The sequence below is a fragment of the Cygnus olor genome, chromosome 1 (assembly GCF_009769625.2).
Source record: "Cygnus olor isolate bCygOlo1 chromosome 1, bCygOlo1.pri.v2, whole genome shotgun sequence".
In the NCBI taxonomy this organism is placed as follows: Eukaryota; Metazoa; Chordata; class Aves; order Anseriformes; family Anatidae; genus Cygnus; species Cygnus olor.
Genome location: NC_049169.1, coordinates 94,785,118 through 94,805,001, shown reverse-complemented (window position 1 = coordinate 94,805,001; position 19,884 = coordinate 94,785,118). Strand labels below are relative to the sequence as shown.

At 38.6% G+C, this 19,884-nt stretch overlaps 1 protein-coding gene across 2 annotated transcripts in view; it reads left to right on the top strand.

Annotated features, from left to right (window-relative positions):
- F5 (coagulation factor V) overlaps positions 1-19,884 on the top strand; it is a 34,989-nt gene that overhangs the window by 2,223 nt on the left and 12,882 nt on the right. Inside the window, exons 2-13 of one of the 2 annotated variants that reach the window (XM_040570232.1) lie at positions 1,793-1,884; positions 3,187-3,309; positions 5,009-5,221; positions 7,889-8,032; positions 8,923-9,144; positions 9,894-10,059; positions 11,763-11,940; positions 12,997-13,099; positions 13,483-13,694; positions 14,438-14,588; positions 14,959-15,171; positions 17,041-18,946. In XM_040570232.1, coding sequence (XP_040426166.1) covers positions 1,793-1,884; positions 3,187-3,309; positions 5,009-5,221; positions 7,889-8,032; positions 8,923-9,144; positions 9,894-10,059; positions 11,763-11,940; positions 12,997-13,099; positions 13,483-13,694; positions 14,438-14,588; positions 14,959-15,171; positions 17,041-18,946 — 3,723 coding nt within the window. Of the gene's footprint in view, positions 1-1,792; positions 1,885-3,186; positions 3,310-5,008; positions 5,222-7,888; positions 8,033-8,922; positions 9,145-9,893; positions 10,060-11,762; positions 11,941-12,996; positions 13,100-13,482; positions 13,695-14,437; positions 14,589-14,958; positions 15,172-17,040; positions 18,947-19,884 lie in introns of those variants that run through there. The other variant, XM_040570238.1, reaches the window with a different exon arrangement.

Here is a 19,884-nt window from a genome sequence, read left to right as displayed (position 1 = left end):
TGTTTTCATGCAGTAGAGATTCAGTAACTATCTCAAACCTGAGTTTGAGGTTTTTACTCTGTAATTAGGTAAGAGTTTTTCATGAGCAGAGCCTATTGAGATATCTCACATACGTGTTTACAGTAGGTTACATACTGCATGGCTTTAATGAACTTTGTAGAACTTTTAGAAATATTTAAATTAAAAAAAAAAAAAAAAAAAAAAAAAAACAAACATAACTCCACAAAGATACTTACTGAGGAAGGGCTAATGGCTTGAATCCCAAAGGCATCTAACTTGTTCTGATTTCAATAGGAACTGAATGTGTAAATACAGAGTAAGAATCTGATAGTTTACTTTTTGGAGTTCTAAATAATTGGAGAGGCTGAAAAGAAAATGGATTATTCCTGAACTGTTTCCTTAATTTTCCAGTCATTCAGGCTAAGGATACTTTTCTTCAGCATCAGTCTTTTTATCTTTGTATAGGTTTAACAATTACCGTGACTGAGTGATATTTATAAGATACTTCAAAGCAGAATGCAAATGTATTATTTGTGCATGCAGTATTGCTAATGCCATTGCTGAAAGTTATGTAACTAGACTTAGTTGCATAGTCTGAGATTTGTGAAGTGTTCCTTTTAGCAATACAATGGGCATTAGGAAGTTTCCTCCTCCACCCCATAGTCTTACGTGCATATTCTATTGAACATTGCCACATTCGGGCAGTACCTGTCAATGAAGATGCATCGTGCCCTTCTCCTTAAGGGTGAAGTTAAGTTTTATTGGTGACTTCAAAGAGAACAGAATGAATTGAGGCATGGACTGCTTCTGCCTGACTAGTTGAAAGAGTGTTGCAGAGGTATTTACAAAAGATCTTTACAAAAATAGATCTCCCCCTTCTGGATGCTGAATGCCATTGAAGCAAGTTCACTTGATTATCTCTGCTCAGCTTCTCTGTGCATGAGAAACCCCCCAGCTTCCCACTATCAAACGTGCCTTGCTTAACTGAAAGAGCGTTACAAAAATAGTAAGTGGAAGTACTGTTGGATCCAGTCACTGTGCATACTAGGAAATCGGCCCTTATATACGAAACTAAGTACAGATTATTCTCCCTTCAGCCCTCATTTCATTTCATTCCGGAAACGTTGTGTGCTGGTTTCTTTCTGCTTGCTTCAACATTTGCTGAGAAAACAGTGTGTGGTCTACTGGGTGTGTATTTCATTTATGTAACAAGATTTGGAAGAATTGTCAGGTATCCCAGAAAGCAGGTTTTTTGGCTTTCTGTGAGCTTCTTAGTTGTTTTCAGGGAACAGTTTTATGTTTGTCTTAGAGGTCATAGCTACTACAGGTGCTTGCTGTTTATGCTGTTACGCAATCATCGTGGTAAGTCTTAAAGTTTAAGCAAGGAACTCACTAAAGAGAAATACAGTTGTCTCACAATGTTTTGTCAGATGCTTTCTAGGTAAATATGGTCAGGACATCTTCTCTTAAATGGAGGAAACAAAGATATCTTCATCACAGAATGAAAAGGACTATAGAAACCGCAAGCAGAATCAGGGATAAACTGTGCTGGGTACTGTAATTGTACATTTAATATGTATGAAATGGCCTAGCTCAAGAATGTCACAGAGACAATAGAGTAAGAGGGAGAAGGGAAGACAGTAAAAAGTGTTAAACCATGTGACTTGCCTTCAGCAAAATGTGTGTTTAAATGCAATTCCAGAATTTATTTCCTGAAATATCTGTTAAAAAGCACCGACATCTCTGAGAATCTGTCCTTTTAATATTTTTTTTGCAATTCTTCTGATTTCAGATTGGCACATTCCGATCCTGTGTTTAAGAAAATTTCTTACAGAGAATATGAAGTGGATTTTAAAAAAGAAAAGCCAGCAAATAAGTCTGCAGGTAAACAGGAAAGAAAAGTTCTGAAGTATTTTTGTTTGTTGGTCTTAAAGCCAGTAACCTGCTAAGCAAGCTTGTTCTTGCACATTTAACCAAATAGACACAGGGGATGAGGTCTCTATCTACAGTGCACTAGGCTTTGAAAGGCCATTGAGAAGCTGGATTTTTCAGAGGCTAGGGCTCAGTGCTATCTGCAAATAAATTGCATGGTACAGAGCTGTTCCCTTCATTTTCAGCATCAGATGAAACCTGCCATACACATTTAGAATTGCATGGCACAGTCACAGCGATGACACCAATAAATTCATGTGGAATTAGCCTAAGGTCTGAGACTAAATATGTTTCTGATAGATCACTGGAAAGGAAGAGACAAACTATGAAGTCAGGTGTGAAAAAATATCCCCTTGCCTTTACTGTCCACTACTGCTTGAAGACACTTTAAATGGATGGAAGCAAATTCTTGTACTTATGCCATACATGAGCATTGTACTTGTATTCTGATACTTATGCAGGGTACTTATATAGTCTATCTGTGCTTCATATTAAGGAATAAAATAACTTCTAGATGGTTAAAACCATCTAGATTTCAAAGTAAATGTGAGGTTGGTGATATCAAATTGTTACAAGTCAGCCTGAAAGGTCTAGTCTATGATCCGATTCTTCCCAGATGTGTGTTCTCCTGTACTTTCTGAAAGTGCTTTTTCTTTACAGAGGAAGAAACTTACAAAATGGTTTACAAGAAAAGAGTAACAGTCCAAAGGTTGCCTTAGTGATCCCTTTTAAGAAGGGATATAAGCCCCTCTTAAAACCTGTTGCAGGCTATGCGTAAAGAAATTGCAATATGAAACCAATTATTTCGTTGGATTACGTGTTTGGATCTTTTTGTCCTGTGACTTATGGCATTGAGAGTGCTACTTAAATGTTTGAATGCCTTTCTAAACTCTTAATCTGCCTTCCTGAAACTTTGTGATTGAATTGTATGTGAAAGATCCCTAGAAATTCCCAATGATCCTCAACGTGAACCTTTTGATAAATACTCTGTACCTGGAAAATAGCATTTTCTTTAAGTGTTAGTTTCCAGATACACAATTTATAACATTACTGACTTTGAACTGCATGTTTTACACCTCCCATGTCCCTTTTTATGGGTAAATGTGCATTGCAGTGGTATTATATTCCCGTCTATATTTTGTGCAACTTGTACTTTAGCAGAGGTCACATTCTCTGCTGGAGAAGAACTCTTCCTTTCTCTAAACAGACTGTTTTGCTCACAGCTTCCTCTTTTTTTATCTTGAATATCTACAGGACTTCTCGGACCAACTCTGCGTGCTGAAGTCGGAGATACTTTAGTAGTTCACTTTAAGAATATGGCTGACAAGCCGGTCAGTATTCATCCCCAGGGCTTAGTTTACAATAAAAAGGCAGAAGGTAAATGCTATAAAAGATCCATGTTTTCTTCTTGTAGACTATTGCATGAAATATAGAAAGGGTCCCAGACCAATGTTTGGGGTTATGTGTAACACAAATATATGTTGATCGTGGATTAAAACTTCACACTCAGTTAGCTCCTTGTTCATCGGTATAATACTAGGAATATGAGTGTCTTCTGACACGTACATTCTCCCGACCAGCTCCCCTGTCTGTGTGCTAATACTTTTTGCTCCTCAGGAACCTGAGGAAGCAAAGGGAGTTGAAGGGCAGTGGGCTGTATTTTCCAGCAGAACCTGAACGTACATGTTTAGATAACACTGATATAGTCCAATGGTTTTCCAGAGTACAACGACTGAACCCCATTTGGGCAGAACTAGCTTTTTATCGCTCAACTTCATGCTGTCTGGCCATTTACCTTCATCTAATAACCAAATAAAAAGTAGAATGGAATTTAATGTTAGGACAATTTAAGGGGTAGTCAGGGATACTACTTCTCAAAGAGCTCTAGCTGTGGATATTCTGGCAAGGAAGAGGGTGGCCCAGGAAAGTGTTGAGGCTAGAGTTTCTTTAGGTCTTCTGGACTTTCCTTCCTGGAGCAGGTTTTGATGAAGGAGGAGGAAGAGAAAAGAATTGTGAACTTTAAAAGCTTTTTGGAACAATACTGATCTAGAATTGCAGAAGCAAACACTGAGAAAGCAAATAGTCCATGAATGGATTTGTACATACATGGGGATCTGACAGCTTTTGACCTTTGAATCGAGTAGGTGGTTAGCTGTATGTGAAGCAAGTGAAACTCAGAACATTATCTTGCTCCCTCGCATACTGTTTGGAGTGAAGACCCACAAAGTTTTCAGAGACGATTCATCCTGTAATTGCAAAACGATTTATTTTAGGAAACGTAAACTTATTGATGCAGTTTATGATCTCTTTTTGCTAGTCTACAAGCTGACAGTTAAATGTCAGCACTAACACAGTGAGTTTGAGTGACTGACTGTGTTTCTTGGATTGCCTTGCCCTAGGTGCTGAACCAGAGCTCTAACCTGCAGTTTTCAAATTTATTCAAGGCTTTATTTATTATATGACTGCAAAAGGAGTTTTGCCTTCATCTCATGGGGTTGGACAAAATATGTTATTGAGTGTGATAGGTAACTCAGTTTGACTATGCTATCAATATGTCTTTTGCACCTAGAATTTTCGTTCTCTGACTCCCTTTTGTCATATCATATTGGGGAGGGGGGTACTGTAGGCGTAGATATGAGAGATTACTGATATCCAGTGCACAGAAAGTCTAAAGCAGCAAGCCAGTGCTAGCCTGCATGATGGCTTTATTAGAGTTGATTAGAAAGATGACAAAATGGGTAGTATTCGTCCACAAATACATCCACAAAGGATAAGTGAGCAGAGACAGCTTCATGCCATCCTAACCCTGGTCAGACCATTGAAGAGCCCCACCTTTTGGCAGTGAAAAAAAGTCCTAGAAAATTTTAAATTTGTAAGAAACAGAAGAATTGAATAGGTACTCTTCCCTATGCTACTCTCCACAATGTGAATAGAACCATGAGTCATTCCTATGTATATGAACCATCATAAAGGCAAGAAAGAAATCAGACTTTTGGAATTGATTGTATGAGCTTTAATTACCTCATGCTTTAATTATTCTTTATCTTCATGTGACCCTACTGGCTTTTCTTGGCAGGCTCCCTGTATGACGACAGGACATCATCTGTAGAAAAACAAGATGATGCTGTGCTTCCAGGCCAGGTCTACACATATGTGTGGGATATAACAGAAGAAGTTGGTCCAAGAGAAGCTGACCTTCCATGTCTTTCTTACGCTTATTATTCTCATGAGAATGTGACAATGGATTTTAACTCTGGTCTGATTGGAGCACTGCTTATCTGCAAGAAAGGTAATGAAATGCTTTGACTACTGTAAGGTAACGTAGGCTTATTTTTTAATAACATTATGGTTGTATGTTAATGAGGCAAGATATATTATTTTTCTTTTTTACATGTAGTGTAAAGGAAATGGTTTTCAGCATCCTTCTTTCAGACATTGAAGTTTTTACATATCAGTTTTTTGCAGATTCATCCTATAATTGTACGATTATAGTGCTATTAGTGGAAATATTTGCTTGTATTGATTGTGTTTTCAGTTCAGATTGTATAGTTCAGTTTTAGCCAATAAATATCTGATCCCCAAATTCCTGTCTTAGAATAAATACTTTTCTTTTAAAGCTTCATTTGAAATAGTTTAACCATTCTGGAGAATAAGGGACAGAAATAATCATTGTTTTATTCATGCCTTTTAAAGACTCTCTGATCAAAAAGCCCTAGCACTCTGTTTTGTAAAAGGATTTGAAATCACAGAGCAGCATCTTTTGCTAGTCATTTGAAAATATGGCCATATTTGAGCAGATTACAAGTCCTTGAAAATTGCTTATGCATGTGATCACAGTTTGTCTCTCAGCAGTTTCTCTGCCTTCTATCTTCACTAATACAAACTGGTGTCTTGTAGGACATGTAAGTAACCACTAGGTACGTGTCACTGATTTGAGGGAAGTCTGAAACAGCCTAACACTCTGTAAGCTACTTAACCTACTTGGTGGTCCTTTAAATCATAGATTTTTCTGTTAGATATTCTTTTTTTAGTAAAAGTTTTGTGAGTTTCTGATCATCTTTCCCTGCAGTTCAAGTCAAACATGTTGTATAGACTGCAGACTGCATGGACTTGGATCTTGACCCTTTCCTGTACAAAGAAAAGATTATACAAGGGCTCTCTTCTCACTGACAGACATCTGTTCAAATGCAGAGCTTGCCTACTCATTATTACTGAAAAGGAGTGTCACTAGTACTAACCGTGATCCTCCTGAAGTTTTATTTATTTATTTATTCATTGAGAATTGGTGCTTTTAGTATTAGAATACAACACAATACTTAGTTGGAAGGGACCTACAAAGATCACTTAGTCCACCTGACTGACTGCTAACTAAAAGTTGAAGTACATTATCAACAGCATTGTCCAAATGCCTCTTGAACGCTGACAGGCATGGGCATCTGCCACCTTCCTAGGAAGCTTCTGTGTTTGACCACCCTCACAGTGAAGTAATTTTTCATAATGTCCAGTCTGACCCTCCCCTGGTGCAGCTTTGTGCTGGTCCTGCACATCTGCACAGCATCAAGACTTTTTCTTTTCCCAGTTTTGCCCTATCTAACAACCTGACTTGGGGTAGGCAAGCGTTTGGGAGGGGACACAGCTGACGAGCTGATCCAAATTGGCAAAAGGGATGTTCCCTACCATGTAACATCATGCTCTGCAATAAAAAATGGAGGTAGAGGACGAAGAAGTGGTGGGTGGAGGTGGGATTGGCTTCCAAGGTGAATTTTGCTCAGACTGGCTGGGCATTGGTCTGCCTATGGGAACTGGTGAGTGATTTTTTTTGTGTCACTTGTTTGTTCATTTTTTCCTTTTTCCCTAAACTACCTCTGTCTTGACCTACAAGTTTTTTTTATTCTTCTTCCTGTTCTCCCATCCTGCTGCAGGGGATGGGCAGGGAGTGAGCAAGCAGCTGTGTGGGTGCCTGGCTGCTGACTGGGGTTAACCCACCACAGTCTGACACATTATGAGCATCATAGGTTGTGTAATGTGGGAAGGTTATAAAAGGGGACTTTTGAGTTAATACATTGACTGAATATTCTTTGCATGACAAGCAGATAAATTCCTCTGTTGATCCGAGACTTCTTCTTTGCAAGAATACAGGAGTTTGTAGCCTCATAAAAAGGAAAGAATTATATAAAGATAGCTGTTTCCACTGCAGGTGCTTCCTCTGAAGTAGAATAATCTGCAAGCTCCCAAATTTTTAGTTCCGGCAGTCCAAATAACATACATTTTAGTCTTGAATTATGTACATTTACTGAAAGTAGCAAATTGAAGTTCTTGATCTGAGCAATCTATAGAAAGAATCGGTGAAATCACACCAGTTCTGTGTGGCAGTTAATTATGCCTAAAATTATTTCTGCTTATGGATAGAAATCTCACCTGCATCACAAACTCAACTAAATAGCTTCGTATAACTGATCCAATTCTGCAGTATTTGTGATTCTTTTGTACGTAGAAGTTTTTTGCTTTTTAAAGGAACTGATGATCTTATTGTGGTGCTTGAAAAGGCAGTGTTCACACTGCAGACAGCTCAGACATCATTCTTCTCCTTGCCTTGTAATCTCAGAAGAGAAGCCAGAGTCTGATTGTGGACAGAAGGCTGTTTGATTCTACCATTCATTAAGGTGATATCTGCAGCACATTGCCAGAGTTGTCTGAGTCAATTCATTGCATGTTTTTAATCTTCCCTTGGATATTAGAGACTTTTGGTTCCATGGTTACCCAAACCCAAAAGCATTGGAGAAGTAAAATCACTTTATGATCATTATTAAGATCTTTGGTTCTTGGGCAGGCTCAGCCAGCACATGGTAACAGATGAAGCAAGCTCATTAAATACACAAAAACGCTGTTACACTGATGTGGAAACTACTCTACTTCTGCTTGAAATTGAGATCTGTTGTTTCTTTCTTCTTCATAGGAAGCCTCAATGAGGATGGGTCCCAGAAACTTTTTGACAGGGAGTATGTACTCATGTTTGGTGTGTTTGATGAAAACAAGAGTTGGCAAAGATCAGCATCGCTCAAATACACAATTAATGGGTATGCTAATGGAACGTTACCAGGTACTACCCAAAGCTTGTGTGATGTGAAATGAACATTAATGAAGACTAAATATTGCGTTTAGTGTTTTTTTGTTGTTTTGTTTTTTTTTTTTGTGCAAGAGAACAGGAATGTAGAGGAATTGGATACAGCCTTTTTTAATACATATGCTGCTAGAAGGAAGTTATGCCATATTGCTGATAAGAAGAACAGGATTACTAACTTAAAAAATAAAATATTTTTTAACTCAGGTAATGGGGAAATAGTGATCTGGCTAGGTAAACTGCTGATTTTACAGCATATGGAACATAGCAGATGGAAAACTTCCTGTAAGTGGAAAATCAGTTGCTGTTAAATCAGATAATTAAGTGGGAAGACCTTGAGGGTAGTAATAGGACTATTTTGTTGCTACTGTTTCCTCTTCTCTTAAGGAACTACTTTCATATCTCCGTCTATTATCATATTCATATCTCAGTCTATTGAGCAAATACAAAAGACTGTTTAGAGGTGGTTTTTTTTTTTTTTTTTTTTTTTTTTTTAAATTCTGGAGAGGGTAGTTACTTTCACTACACGGAGCATCGCTCTTTAGCGTGGGTCCTTGTCATTTTTTCAAACAAGGACAGGTTGGGGTTGGCTCTCTGAAAGAGAGCTACTAGCTTTCTTCCTCCTTATTAATCTCACTATATGTCAGGTTGTCACTTGCACGTAAGATTTAAATATCTATCTTCCACTGACCTTACAGAATTCTGGTACCTGTTTCATTTACAAGGTTCTGAAACTTCCTCGTTGCAATTGCAATCACAGATATCAGAGATTTATTTAATGTTTTGAGCAAAGACTCATATTACACTTAGTGTGGCATGGGGAATTTGTATCATTTGCCTATATTCTGAACACTTCACTTTTCTTTCAGATTTAGAGGCTTGTGCATATGACAACATTAGCTGGCATTTGATAGGAATGAGTTCCAAGCCAGAAATTTTCTCCATTCATATCAATGGCCAGGCCATGGAGCAAAGACATCACCGAATTTCTACTGTTAACCTAGTGGGTGGAGCATCAACCACAGTAAACATGACAGTGAGCGAAGAAGGAAGGTGGCTGATATCTTCTCTTGTCCAAAAGCACCTGCAAGGCAAGGAAACATCTATTTATTAGACAACTGTAGAGTTGTCCTCTTCTTCTTTATGTCCCAAAGAGCTTCTGTTCTGCAATGGTACAGTAACCATGTTTCAGCTGGTTGTCATTTCACTAAGAAACCAGCAGAGAACAGGGCATTTTGTTGGAACTGGAACTGTAAGATGAACTAAAAGGTGTTCTTACCTGCAGCTTTACTGCTGTGTGCAGATCACAGAGCAGCAGCGAATCTGAACTTGAGCTTCTAAGTCTGTGAGCTGCTCAGATGAGCAACATTATAAAACAAGTGAGGAACTGCCTGTTTCCTGCGAAACTGAGCGCTTTTAGCTATGGACTACTCAATCTAATGAAAATCTATTTGCTCCTTGTCATTTGAAAGTGGGTATAATTAGGGATCAAAACTGTTTTAAAGAATGAGAGAAATCTCTCTTATGAGAGCTGGAAGACATATATTTTGAAGGGGGGCAAGGGAGAAGGAGGAAAAGTAGCTTTCTATCAGTTCAGCTGGTGTTTTCAAAAAGGATTAGTTGAGAGAGCTGCTGTATTCAATTTGATTAATATGGATTCCTTATAGGCCTCTCAGCCTACATTTAACCTATGTGGATGCAGCCTTTTAAAGCCTGAGAAGATGACAGTTGTGGACCAATGCGTGCAGGCAGCCTTAGCTGAAGAGATGAGAAATGCAATTGAAACGGTAAGATTTCATAAAATGGAAAAATCACTGTGGTACTCTTTCTTTTCAATTAGCTGGAATGCATGGCTACCTCACCATAAGAGACTGTGGGGACAAAGAGGCGAAGAGGAGTCGTCTCTCCTATAAAGAGCGCCGTATGGTCAAGAGCTGGGAATATTTCATTGCTGCAGAAGAAGTCACTTGGGATTATGCCCCAAATATTCCAGACAGCCTTGACAGGTAAAATAATATTTTGTCAACATAATAGAGAATGTTAATACGAAATCACAGAATAATTCAGGTTGGAGATGACCTCTGGGGGTTGTCTCACCTGAAATTGTACTCAAAGCAGTGCCAACATCAGTTATTTCCAACTGCAAAATTAGACCAGGCTGCATCTCATTGAGTTTTCAAGGCTGGGGACTCCTCAGCCTGGGCACCTTTTTAACCTCACAGTGAAAAAGATTTTCCTTATATATAATCAGACCTTCTCATGTAGCAGCTTGCATCTATTGCCTCTCATTCCTTCACTGTGCAACTCTGAAGAAATGTCTTGTTCTGTTTTCTTTGTAATCTTCCATTAGGTAGCTAAACATAAAAATAAGATGCCTCCTTAACCCTTTCTTCTCATAACTGAATAAACCCAGATTTTCCTTGTATGTCATGTGTTCCAGCCTGCTAAACACCTCAGTGACCCTCCACTGTGATCTCTCTGATGTGTCAATGCCTTTCTTTTGCTGGGGTGCTCAAAAGTGAACACTTTCTTTTACTGCTAATGGGGAGCTCAAAATATTCAGATGACTTGGGAAATGCCGAAGGTAGCATGTGAGCCTGTTTTCTAAATTGCTTTTCAACATGAATTCTGCTGAAAGGAACAGTCCTTAGAGGAGGAAGAGAGTATTTCTACAGAATAAAAATGGCTCCAAAGTAGATGAAATAAGCCACAATAAATACACATATTAGGCTATTTCGTTCAACTTAAGAAATAGAAAGAATTCTTTAACAAACATGAGGTCATAGCGCACAGTGTTGCCAGTGCACTGTAGGTCAGACAGGTGCTCTGCCAGTTCCTCACTGCTGTAGCAGTGCTGATGTTACAAGCTGATGTTTGTAAGAACCTGTAAGGATTTAAGCAGATCAAGACACTTCCTTATCCTGCGTGGAGTTACAGTTTCATATAACTCCTTAGAAACATGTTTTTGGCATAACTCTAAGTATACCTTCTTCTTTGGTATCGTTTGCTTCCCTTCTCACTTGCACTTGTGTGGGGGCAAACTTGTCTCATTTTATATCTCTTTCTTTGCTAGTTACATGGCATCGATTAACTACCTCAGTGCTCCAATTTTTCTTCTTTTATTCAGAATTTCAGCATTCATCCCTGTTCAGGAACCCTTTTTGAAGGGCAAATGACGAGGGCAAATACGTTACTCTGCATTACTTAGTATTTATCCTAGTTTTGTTCAATATTAGAATTCTCAACATTTTTAAAATTGGGTATAATGCTATTGTATGGTGCTTGATAGGTATATAAGGTTATTTTAGCACTGTTCCTGTCTCTCCTGGAGTCTTTGCTACTGTAAACAAAGTGTTTGTTTTTCCTATGCTTGACTATGCCTTTTTAAGAGAACAGCAATTTCTGCTGATTTACCTTGAAATGTAGCTGCTACTTGAATTTCTTTCTTGCATGTATACTCTATTAAACACAATGAAAACTCTGATACTGACTGGTCACATATGGTCCTAAAACACAAGTCATGTTCCAAGCTTCTTACCTAATTTAGTTTAAAACGTGGGATGAGGACTGTTTGGTTAGTTTAGGAGGTTGGATTTTTTTTTTTCAAGTAGTGAGATTTCTACAAGTTTATCCAGTGCGAGTTCTGTATTCTAGCAGATTCCACTATTCAAATTTTGTTGATCAGTTTGTCTTTTCCTTTATTTTTTAGACACTATAAAGCACAGCACTTGGACAACTTCTCAAATCTCATAGGTAAAAAGTATAAAAAGGCTATTTTTAGGCAGTATACTGATGGCACCTTCACCAAACGTCTGGAAAACCCTCGTCCCAAGGAAACTGGGATCTTGGGCCCAACTATAAGAGCTCAACTCAATGACAAAGTTAAAGTAAGTAACATAAATTCAGAGATATATACTATAGCATAATTTTTCTATTGGGCAGAGTTACATGAGAACTAGTTTGATTATTTTTTTTGACAAATCATATAGCTAGTGTTATAAATATTGGCCTTATTAAAAGGTATAATGATGAGTGACGGTGTTTAGGTTAAATTTTTCAACATTCTGTCTATAATTTCCATGATTGTGCTTTATTTTACAAACACTATTCATTTACGCTTTTTGTGAAGTATGTTTGTATATTGACAGTGGTCCAAAATGAAAAAAGTTAGACCCTGTTGGACTTCTGGGGAAATTTAGATCTGAGGCTGAATTAATGATATGCTCACTCCTTGTGTTTTTGTTTTTTTTTCTGGCTGTTTTAGACAATGTTACGAAGTTTTCATAGTTAAATATTCTTTCATTGAGTTATCAAATGAAACTACAAAGCATCGCAGGCTTGTGCTGCTGCTTTGCAATATCACATCCACTTGCCTTTTGGTTGTCACTTAGTGATACATCACAAGGTTTCATGGCCTTTCGTTGCTACCATGATTCTGAATCTGAATTTAGCACAGTGTTTCTTCCTTTTTTTCCCTGGTTTTATCACAAGTAGATAGGACATCTTATCTTTTCTGCTCACCTCCCCTTTGGGTCTTGGAGTCTGGGAAAAGATAGGCTTTTAATTCAGACTTCTCTCATACTGAAGGTTATTAAGAATTTCAGTCAATAACTTCACATATTTCTTGAAGCAGTATGTACCTAAAAGCTGGAAGAACAAATGTTCTTTTTAAGTTTTCTAGAAAGTATGTGTAAGAAGCTGAATTTCACTTAATGGACTCCACAAAGCCCAGAATCAGTGGGATCACGACAGGTACCAGCAGCCTTTAGACACTGGATTTATAATGTTAGACAATATTTAAGGTATCCATGTGCCTTTCCAGCTCTTCCAGAGCTGAAACCAGGCAAATTCTACTGTAGTTGAATCTTTTGGTTATATGTTCAGACACAGATTTGTGGAGTACTGAATTATTTTTGTCTTTTTTGTTTTGTCTGTCAATGCAGATTGTATTCAAAAATAAGGCCAGTCGACCCTACAGTATTTACTTCCATGGAGTGACACTTTCAAAGAATGCAGAAGGAGCAAATTATCCTCTGGATCCCACAAGTAAGAAATTTGTGGGTCATGTTTTACATACCACTTACTGTTGTGGAGGGTTTCATTGCTTTGAAAGAGATGCTGTAGATAGGAATGCATGTCTAGGAGACCTGAATTCTATGCTCTGCTTTTGCTGACCTGTTACATTGCTTTATAGAGAAACCAGGGTAGTGTGTGCAAAACATAAACAACTGCCCTTTTTTTGGTGTCTTAATTTTCTCTTCTTGCTTGTGATTTTAGAGAGAGACAAAAGCTCATGCTGAACTTACCTCAGAGGTAGCTTGAAATGGTATAACTACACCAATTTCATTAAAAGGTGCAACCTGATGCTATATAAAGATCTGTCTCTAAGTTTGTATCATTATTGTTTTCCCTCTTTATTTTTTCCTTAGGCAATGACACCCAGAGTAAAGGAATTCAACCAGGGAAGACCTACACTTATGAATGGCAAATTGCTAAAACAGATCAACCCACTGCACGGGATGCACAGTGTATTACAAGGCTGTATCATAGTGCTGTAGATATTGAGAGAGATATAGCATCTGGACTGATTGGCCCACTTCTAATCTGCAAAAGTGAAGCACTGACTCAGAAGGGTGTGCAGGTAACGTGTCTGGCAACCTTTTGGAGAGATTTTGCTTATTAATTTATGTACAGTGAAATTTGTTTTTTCTTTGATTTAGAGAAATGTCTCGTGAAGAGCAATCAAACTAATATTTTTTTGAAGAAATGACTTGAAGACGTAGTAATCATCCACAGTTGTGGAGGAATTATATTCTAATTTTCTTAGAGCAGCATTTCAACAAGAAGTCAGCCTGATTTGCAAGTCTGGTCCTAGACTTGATGCTAATTTTTCCTGCTGCTGGTATGCCTTCACACTCTAAAGACATTCAGATCTGAGCTGGTTCTTGTCTGTCAGACCCTATTGAGTTACATCCGTTACAATCTCAGGCATCACTAAATCTAGAGCAATGCGACAGGATGGGAGAGTTTTGGGAGAGTGGTTCTCTATTTGCCATCCATTGAAATCTTGCTGACAAAGACTGGAGCATTGCTTTGGAGAAAAAAATGTCAAAAGCTTGTGCTCAGGTCAAACCAGAAGGCTGGTCCTTTTACAAAGTGCCCTGTTGCATACCATCTGCATGTAAGTAGTGCTAGTGGCTTGCTCAGTGCTCCACCTCAGGCTGGTTGCTGCACTGTCATCCTGGAGTCCTGACCCTCTACTTCCTTTCATTTAGCCCTTGAATCACACTTACCACAACTCTGTTGAAGCTTACGTTGTTTACATAGTAAAGAAGAATGTCTCTGCTCATAAAATGTAATTGTGCTCTGTTGGTTGTCTTTCAGAAAAAGGCAGATGGGGAGCAGCATGCAATGTTTGCTGTGTTTGATGAAAATAAGAGCTGGTACATAGAAGATAACATCAAGGACTATTGTAGCAACCCTGCCAGTGTTAAAAGGGATGACCCCAAGTTCTATAACTCGAACATAATGCACAGTGAGTGGGATATCAAGCTGAAGATTATGAAAGCTCATGTGAGCCTGAGCATTCAGTGATTGATTGTTCAGAAATGTAGTGCAATCAGGGAATTCTGTGGCCAGCACTGGGCTGGCTTTCAAACCAAAGCAAAGGCAAAAGTTATTCAATTTTGATGCAGCTCTCTGCTGATTTGGAGATGCTGTTTCCAGAGCTGGAATCTCCATCAAGGCTATTGGGGTTTCAGCCCTGTGCCAGTCTCTCTTTGAGTGTAAATATGAGTCCCGTTCTGTGGATTGACATTGAAGAACTTTAAAAGTCTTGTTCTTTAGTTTTAATATTGGTGAGGCATGAAAATATTGAGACCGCTTCTATTTTGCTTTCATTTTAGCAATAAATGGCTACGTGTCTGACAGCAGTGAAATCCTTGGATTTTGCCAAGGTAACGTGGTTCAGTGGCATTTCTCCAGTGTTGGCACTCATGATGACATTGTCTCTGTGCGTCTTTCTGGGCATGCTTTCCTGTATAAAGGAAAATACGAAGATGTGTTGAACATTTTCCCAATGAGTGGAGAATCAGTCACAGTGGAAATGGACAATGTTGGTAAGTGGCAAGACTGCAGTGTTTATTTGACAGCTCCTCTAAGATACTATTATATTCTCTAGTCTGTAAAGATTTACCCAAATTGAAAAGCTTTTCAGATAAACACAGCAGCATAAAATCTTGAATCATTCCCCAGTGCTACTGTTACGTATACAGTTTTGTTGGCTTAGCACATAGCATAGAGGTTGTTTGTGTTTGTTTCTTGTTGTTTTTCTTTCACTTCACAATTAGAATTAGGGTTAGCAACAGTTGTTTTAAGGCATTTTAAGACTGTCCGTGCAAACAGTCCAATATCAAGTCCACTGCATAATTCCCAGCTTGTCCATCCAAAGTAGCCTAAAATGAGCCAAGATTGTCAAATTACGCTGGTCGTTATTGAACAAAGTGGCTATGTATTACCTCTAGGCTTGTGGTCATTTAGCAGCAGTAGAGTCTGCCAGCCTGAATCAGATCACTAACTAGTTCATTAGTATCAATCTCAATGTCTAACTAGAATTAATACCAGATCTTGAAAAAAAATGGTATTACAACCCATGTAGTCCACACCTAAGGAATTACCTATGAAAGGAGAGAAATGCATTCCTCATTGAAGACTGTCCAGTGATCACCTTAAAATCCCACAGGGTTTAGGTATCTTTATTTAAAATATCAGTGGTTTTTTTTTTTTAGCTCTTTTGTATGTTTGAATAACTGATTCTTTTTGTCCTCTAAGCTTGTTTTCGGTGATCTCACAATCTTAAGACCTTATCAGTTAAAAATGCATTGTATGTTAAGAATTTTTTTTTTTATTTTATTGTTCAAGTCTGGGGGATTATAATAACTTCATCAGAATTGCTGTGATTTCACCAGTTGCAGGGCTGCAACTGGTTGCAGGGGCTGCAGGGCTGGTTCTCATTTCTCTCTCCCAGCTGCTGTTGTGCAGCAGTTTTTTTCCCTGTCTTTAATCTGCTCTCACAGAGGCACAAACCAACAGTGGTTATTGGCTCGGTTCTGGCCAGCAGCAGGTCCCTTTGGAACTGTCTGGAGCTGGTTCTGGTCTAACATGGGGCAGCTTCTGAATTCTTCTCACAGAGGCTACCCCTGAAGCCCCCTGCTACCAAACCCTTGCCACATAAACCCAATACACTACATCATTCTGTCTTCTGTCACTTCTGCTAGTTCCAAAAACAAGCTGCAACAAGCAAAGAACTTGATCTAATGCTGTTTAAGGAATCAGATTTGTATTTTGTTCTCTGCATATCCTGGTTTCAAATAGAGGAGTTTATCTTCTAACTTGACAGTTTTAATAATTCCTCCAAAACCTAGTCATTTAGATGCTCGGATTGGCAGCTTAATATTTTATGTCCATAGTAGAAATTCGAGTTACTTCATTTTTTTGAAGATCATCCATCCTTTATGCATTCAAAAGCTTTTAAAATGCTGTGTTTGTCAAAGGTTTGTGTATGTTTTCTCAAAGTGTTTGTTTTGTTTGGAATTCCTTGTGTGTGGCAATATACGTAACACAAAAGACAGCTCAAAATTAAAATTTTATCTCAAAAGATCAAAATCTTAGATCTAGCTGTAAACATAGGATTCTTTATACAATTTATTTCCTTCTTTTTCATGAGATATGTTTGGACTCAGATCCTAGGTGCACCTTAATCATTGGAGATCTCCAACTCTTATTTATTTGCTATTGTTTATTTACATTTATTGATTATTTTTCACTGCAGTGGAGCTCATAGGAATCCCAGCTGAGGATTAGCACTCTGCTATAACAATTGCTGTAGAAACAAACCCAGCAACTTGCCCTGACCATTTATACAACAGGCAATATCCGCTCCAATAAATACTGCATATTAGAAAAACATTTTTTTATTTTGTTTGCAGGCACTTGGCTTTTAGCATCCTGGGGTGCCCCAGAAAAGAGTTACGGCATGAGGCTGAGATTCAGAGATGCCAGATGTGAATATGAGGATGATTGTTCGTTTGAAGTTGTGGATGTCACATACACCAAGACTGATAAAAAGGCTGTTTCCACCTCAGCTGAAGAAAGTGTGGGAGAAGAAGCAGAGACAGATGATTTTGAAGATGATTACCAGGAAGAGCTGGCTGCTATGTACTCCATCCGAAGCTCAAGGAAGTCAAAAGAAAATGAAGAAACACAAAACCTCACAGCACTGGCCTGGGAACAGTATGAAGACGCTGCTGCAAGTTCTAAGGTGGCTGTTGACTCAGGTCTGAAAGTTATAAACACCAATGAATCCACAAAGTTCTTAGAAATTCATACCACTCCTCTTCCCCAAGTTGAGGCTGAAACATTCCAGTCAAATTACACATCAGTGACAGCAGAAAAGGATTTATTTTTAGCTAGCACGAGTGATGGAAAGCCTGACTTAGTATTTGAGAATAGAAGCCAAATTAGTTATGCAATAGATCACAGTAACATGTCTGCAGCTGAACACTTGCTGAGCAATGGGGAAGCCCAAATGAAAGTTGCAGAAGAGCCTTTGACTAATGGAAAGGACAGTATTTTTTTTTCAGAAGAATATCAAACAGAAAGCACGGGGAAAGGAAATGACAGCATTAATAGTAAAAGGAAAAAGCGAAGCTCACTGGCTATTAAGTTTTACTCTGTGCAAAAGATGAATGCCCTTCTAAATCATGTAAGAAATAAAAATGTCTCATTTTCTGACAAGACAAGTGCACCTCATTCCATGCATCATGCGGAGAACACCACCAATATAACTCTTGTGGGAGATGGACAGCTTCCAAATGATTATGATGATGAACTGGAAGAGGAGGAAATTAAGGTGGGAAATGCTATGCAAGCAGTTAATTTGACACTTGAAGTGGATGCCTTTGTAGAAGGAGATGAGGCTAATGCATCCAGCCTCTCTGAACTCGAATTATCGAAAGACAAACAAGCAGATACTTTTTCTTTAGATCATACTTTGGGCAATGTAAGACCTAATTCCAGCCCTGCACTAGTGAAGAACTTACTGGAAGCATCATTGCCCAGGACCGTGAAGTATTCATCCAAAATGACAAATGAGGAATGGAATTTGGTGTCTGCAAAGGAGAGTCTGAGATTAGGGGCAAACTTAGATAAGTCTGTTAGTGGTAAATTCCGTCATGGTGGCAGAAATGGTACATTATTCCTAAATAAGCATATGAAGAAGGATGAAGGGTTTTCAGGTCTAATGGGAGGAAAGCGCAAAGGCAGCCACCTGCACCCAACTCTGAAAGGAAAGCGGGGAAACAAGAATGATACTTTGAGTTCATCTGGAACCCTCATCAGGATCCGAAGGAAAAAACAGGAATACCCAAAAACTGCTCACTTGTTGAGCCCAAGGAGTAAAAAATCCCAGAAATTCACCAAACCTACTGCAGAGTTTGGCCGCGCGTTGTTTCCGATTGAGGCCAACCACACAACACTGCTGTGCTGCACTAACACCACAGAGGCACCCAGTGAGGCCAGCCATGGAGGGATGCCAAATCACACGCTCTCGCCACGGCAGTTTAAGCCATCCATTGTGATTGGTCTTCCCCATGGAAATGGAGACTACGAATATTTTTCAGGAGAATATTACACTGAGGATACATCAGGTGGTGAATATGAATACCATTATGTGACCTTTGATGACCCGTACATGACAGACCCAAAAGTGAATATCAAAGAGCAACGTAACCCAGAGAGCATTGCTGAACATTACCTGCGTAGCAGAGGGAATGAGAGGAGATACTACATTGCAGCCAAGGAAGTCTGCTGGAACTATGCAGGATTTAAAAAAAGGTTTGGCTAAATCCTTTACTTTCTTTTTGCATACCATCCTCATATGTACTAGCAGAATGTTGATATACGTGCTGGTACATTAAAGAGCATCTGTAACGTGCGGTGTGATTTCAACGTTTCAGTTACAGGACTCTAAGAATTTTCCATGGGAGGCTGGAACCCACTTAGAATGTCACATAGAGAGATTACTATAAGTAAGAACAACATAACTAAGAACACTTTCCTTTTTTTTTTTTTAACCCCCCCTTTTGTAGACTCACTAGAAATGGTCTTTAAAACAGAAGTTGAAAAACCCTCTATAGTAGGTCAGGAGGGAAACTTCCAGTTAGTTTTGTTATACTTGAACAGCGTGTTTTACGTCCTCCTTGAATTCTTGAATTCTGTAGTAGAAACAGCATAGAGACTTCCGTGCACAAAGCCTTTCCAGTGTTAAATGGGCTAACTGATCTAATACGTGAAGGACGTGCTTAGAGGCAGCATGAAATCACACAGTTTCTAGCACTAGCAAGAAGTGGTTCTGGTGTCTCAGTTATCTCTTGTAAAATTAGATAATACTTTCCAACCTTACAAAGTCATGGCACTGAAAAATACATGCAAAATGATTAACCATGCTAGTGATGGAAAATGCCGTATATTTAAAGTGAAAACAAAGCTGCATGAATTATAGCAGTGTTGTTCTTACTGTTTAGAGAAATCAGAAGGTGACTGGATCACAGACCCTAACACTGAGGATTTTCCTTGTATTTTTTTTGACAGCGCCCCCATGCCACAACAAAAAGTATGTGACTTGAGAGAGACTCGTACTAAAAATTTAACTTAGTTATCCAAATTAAGATCACTGCTTACCCTACAATGTGTAGAATTCCTAGTCATTTTTTCATTAAAAAGCTGAATATTGTTGTTCTTTAAATGAACAAGACCAAAATTGCCTGCTTTGC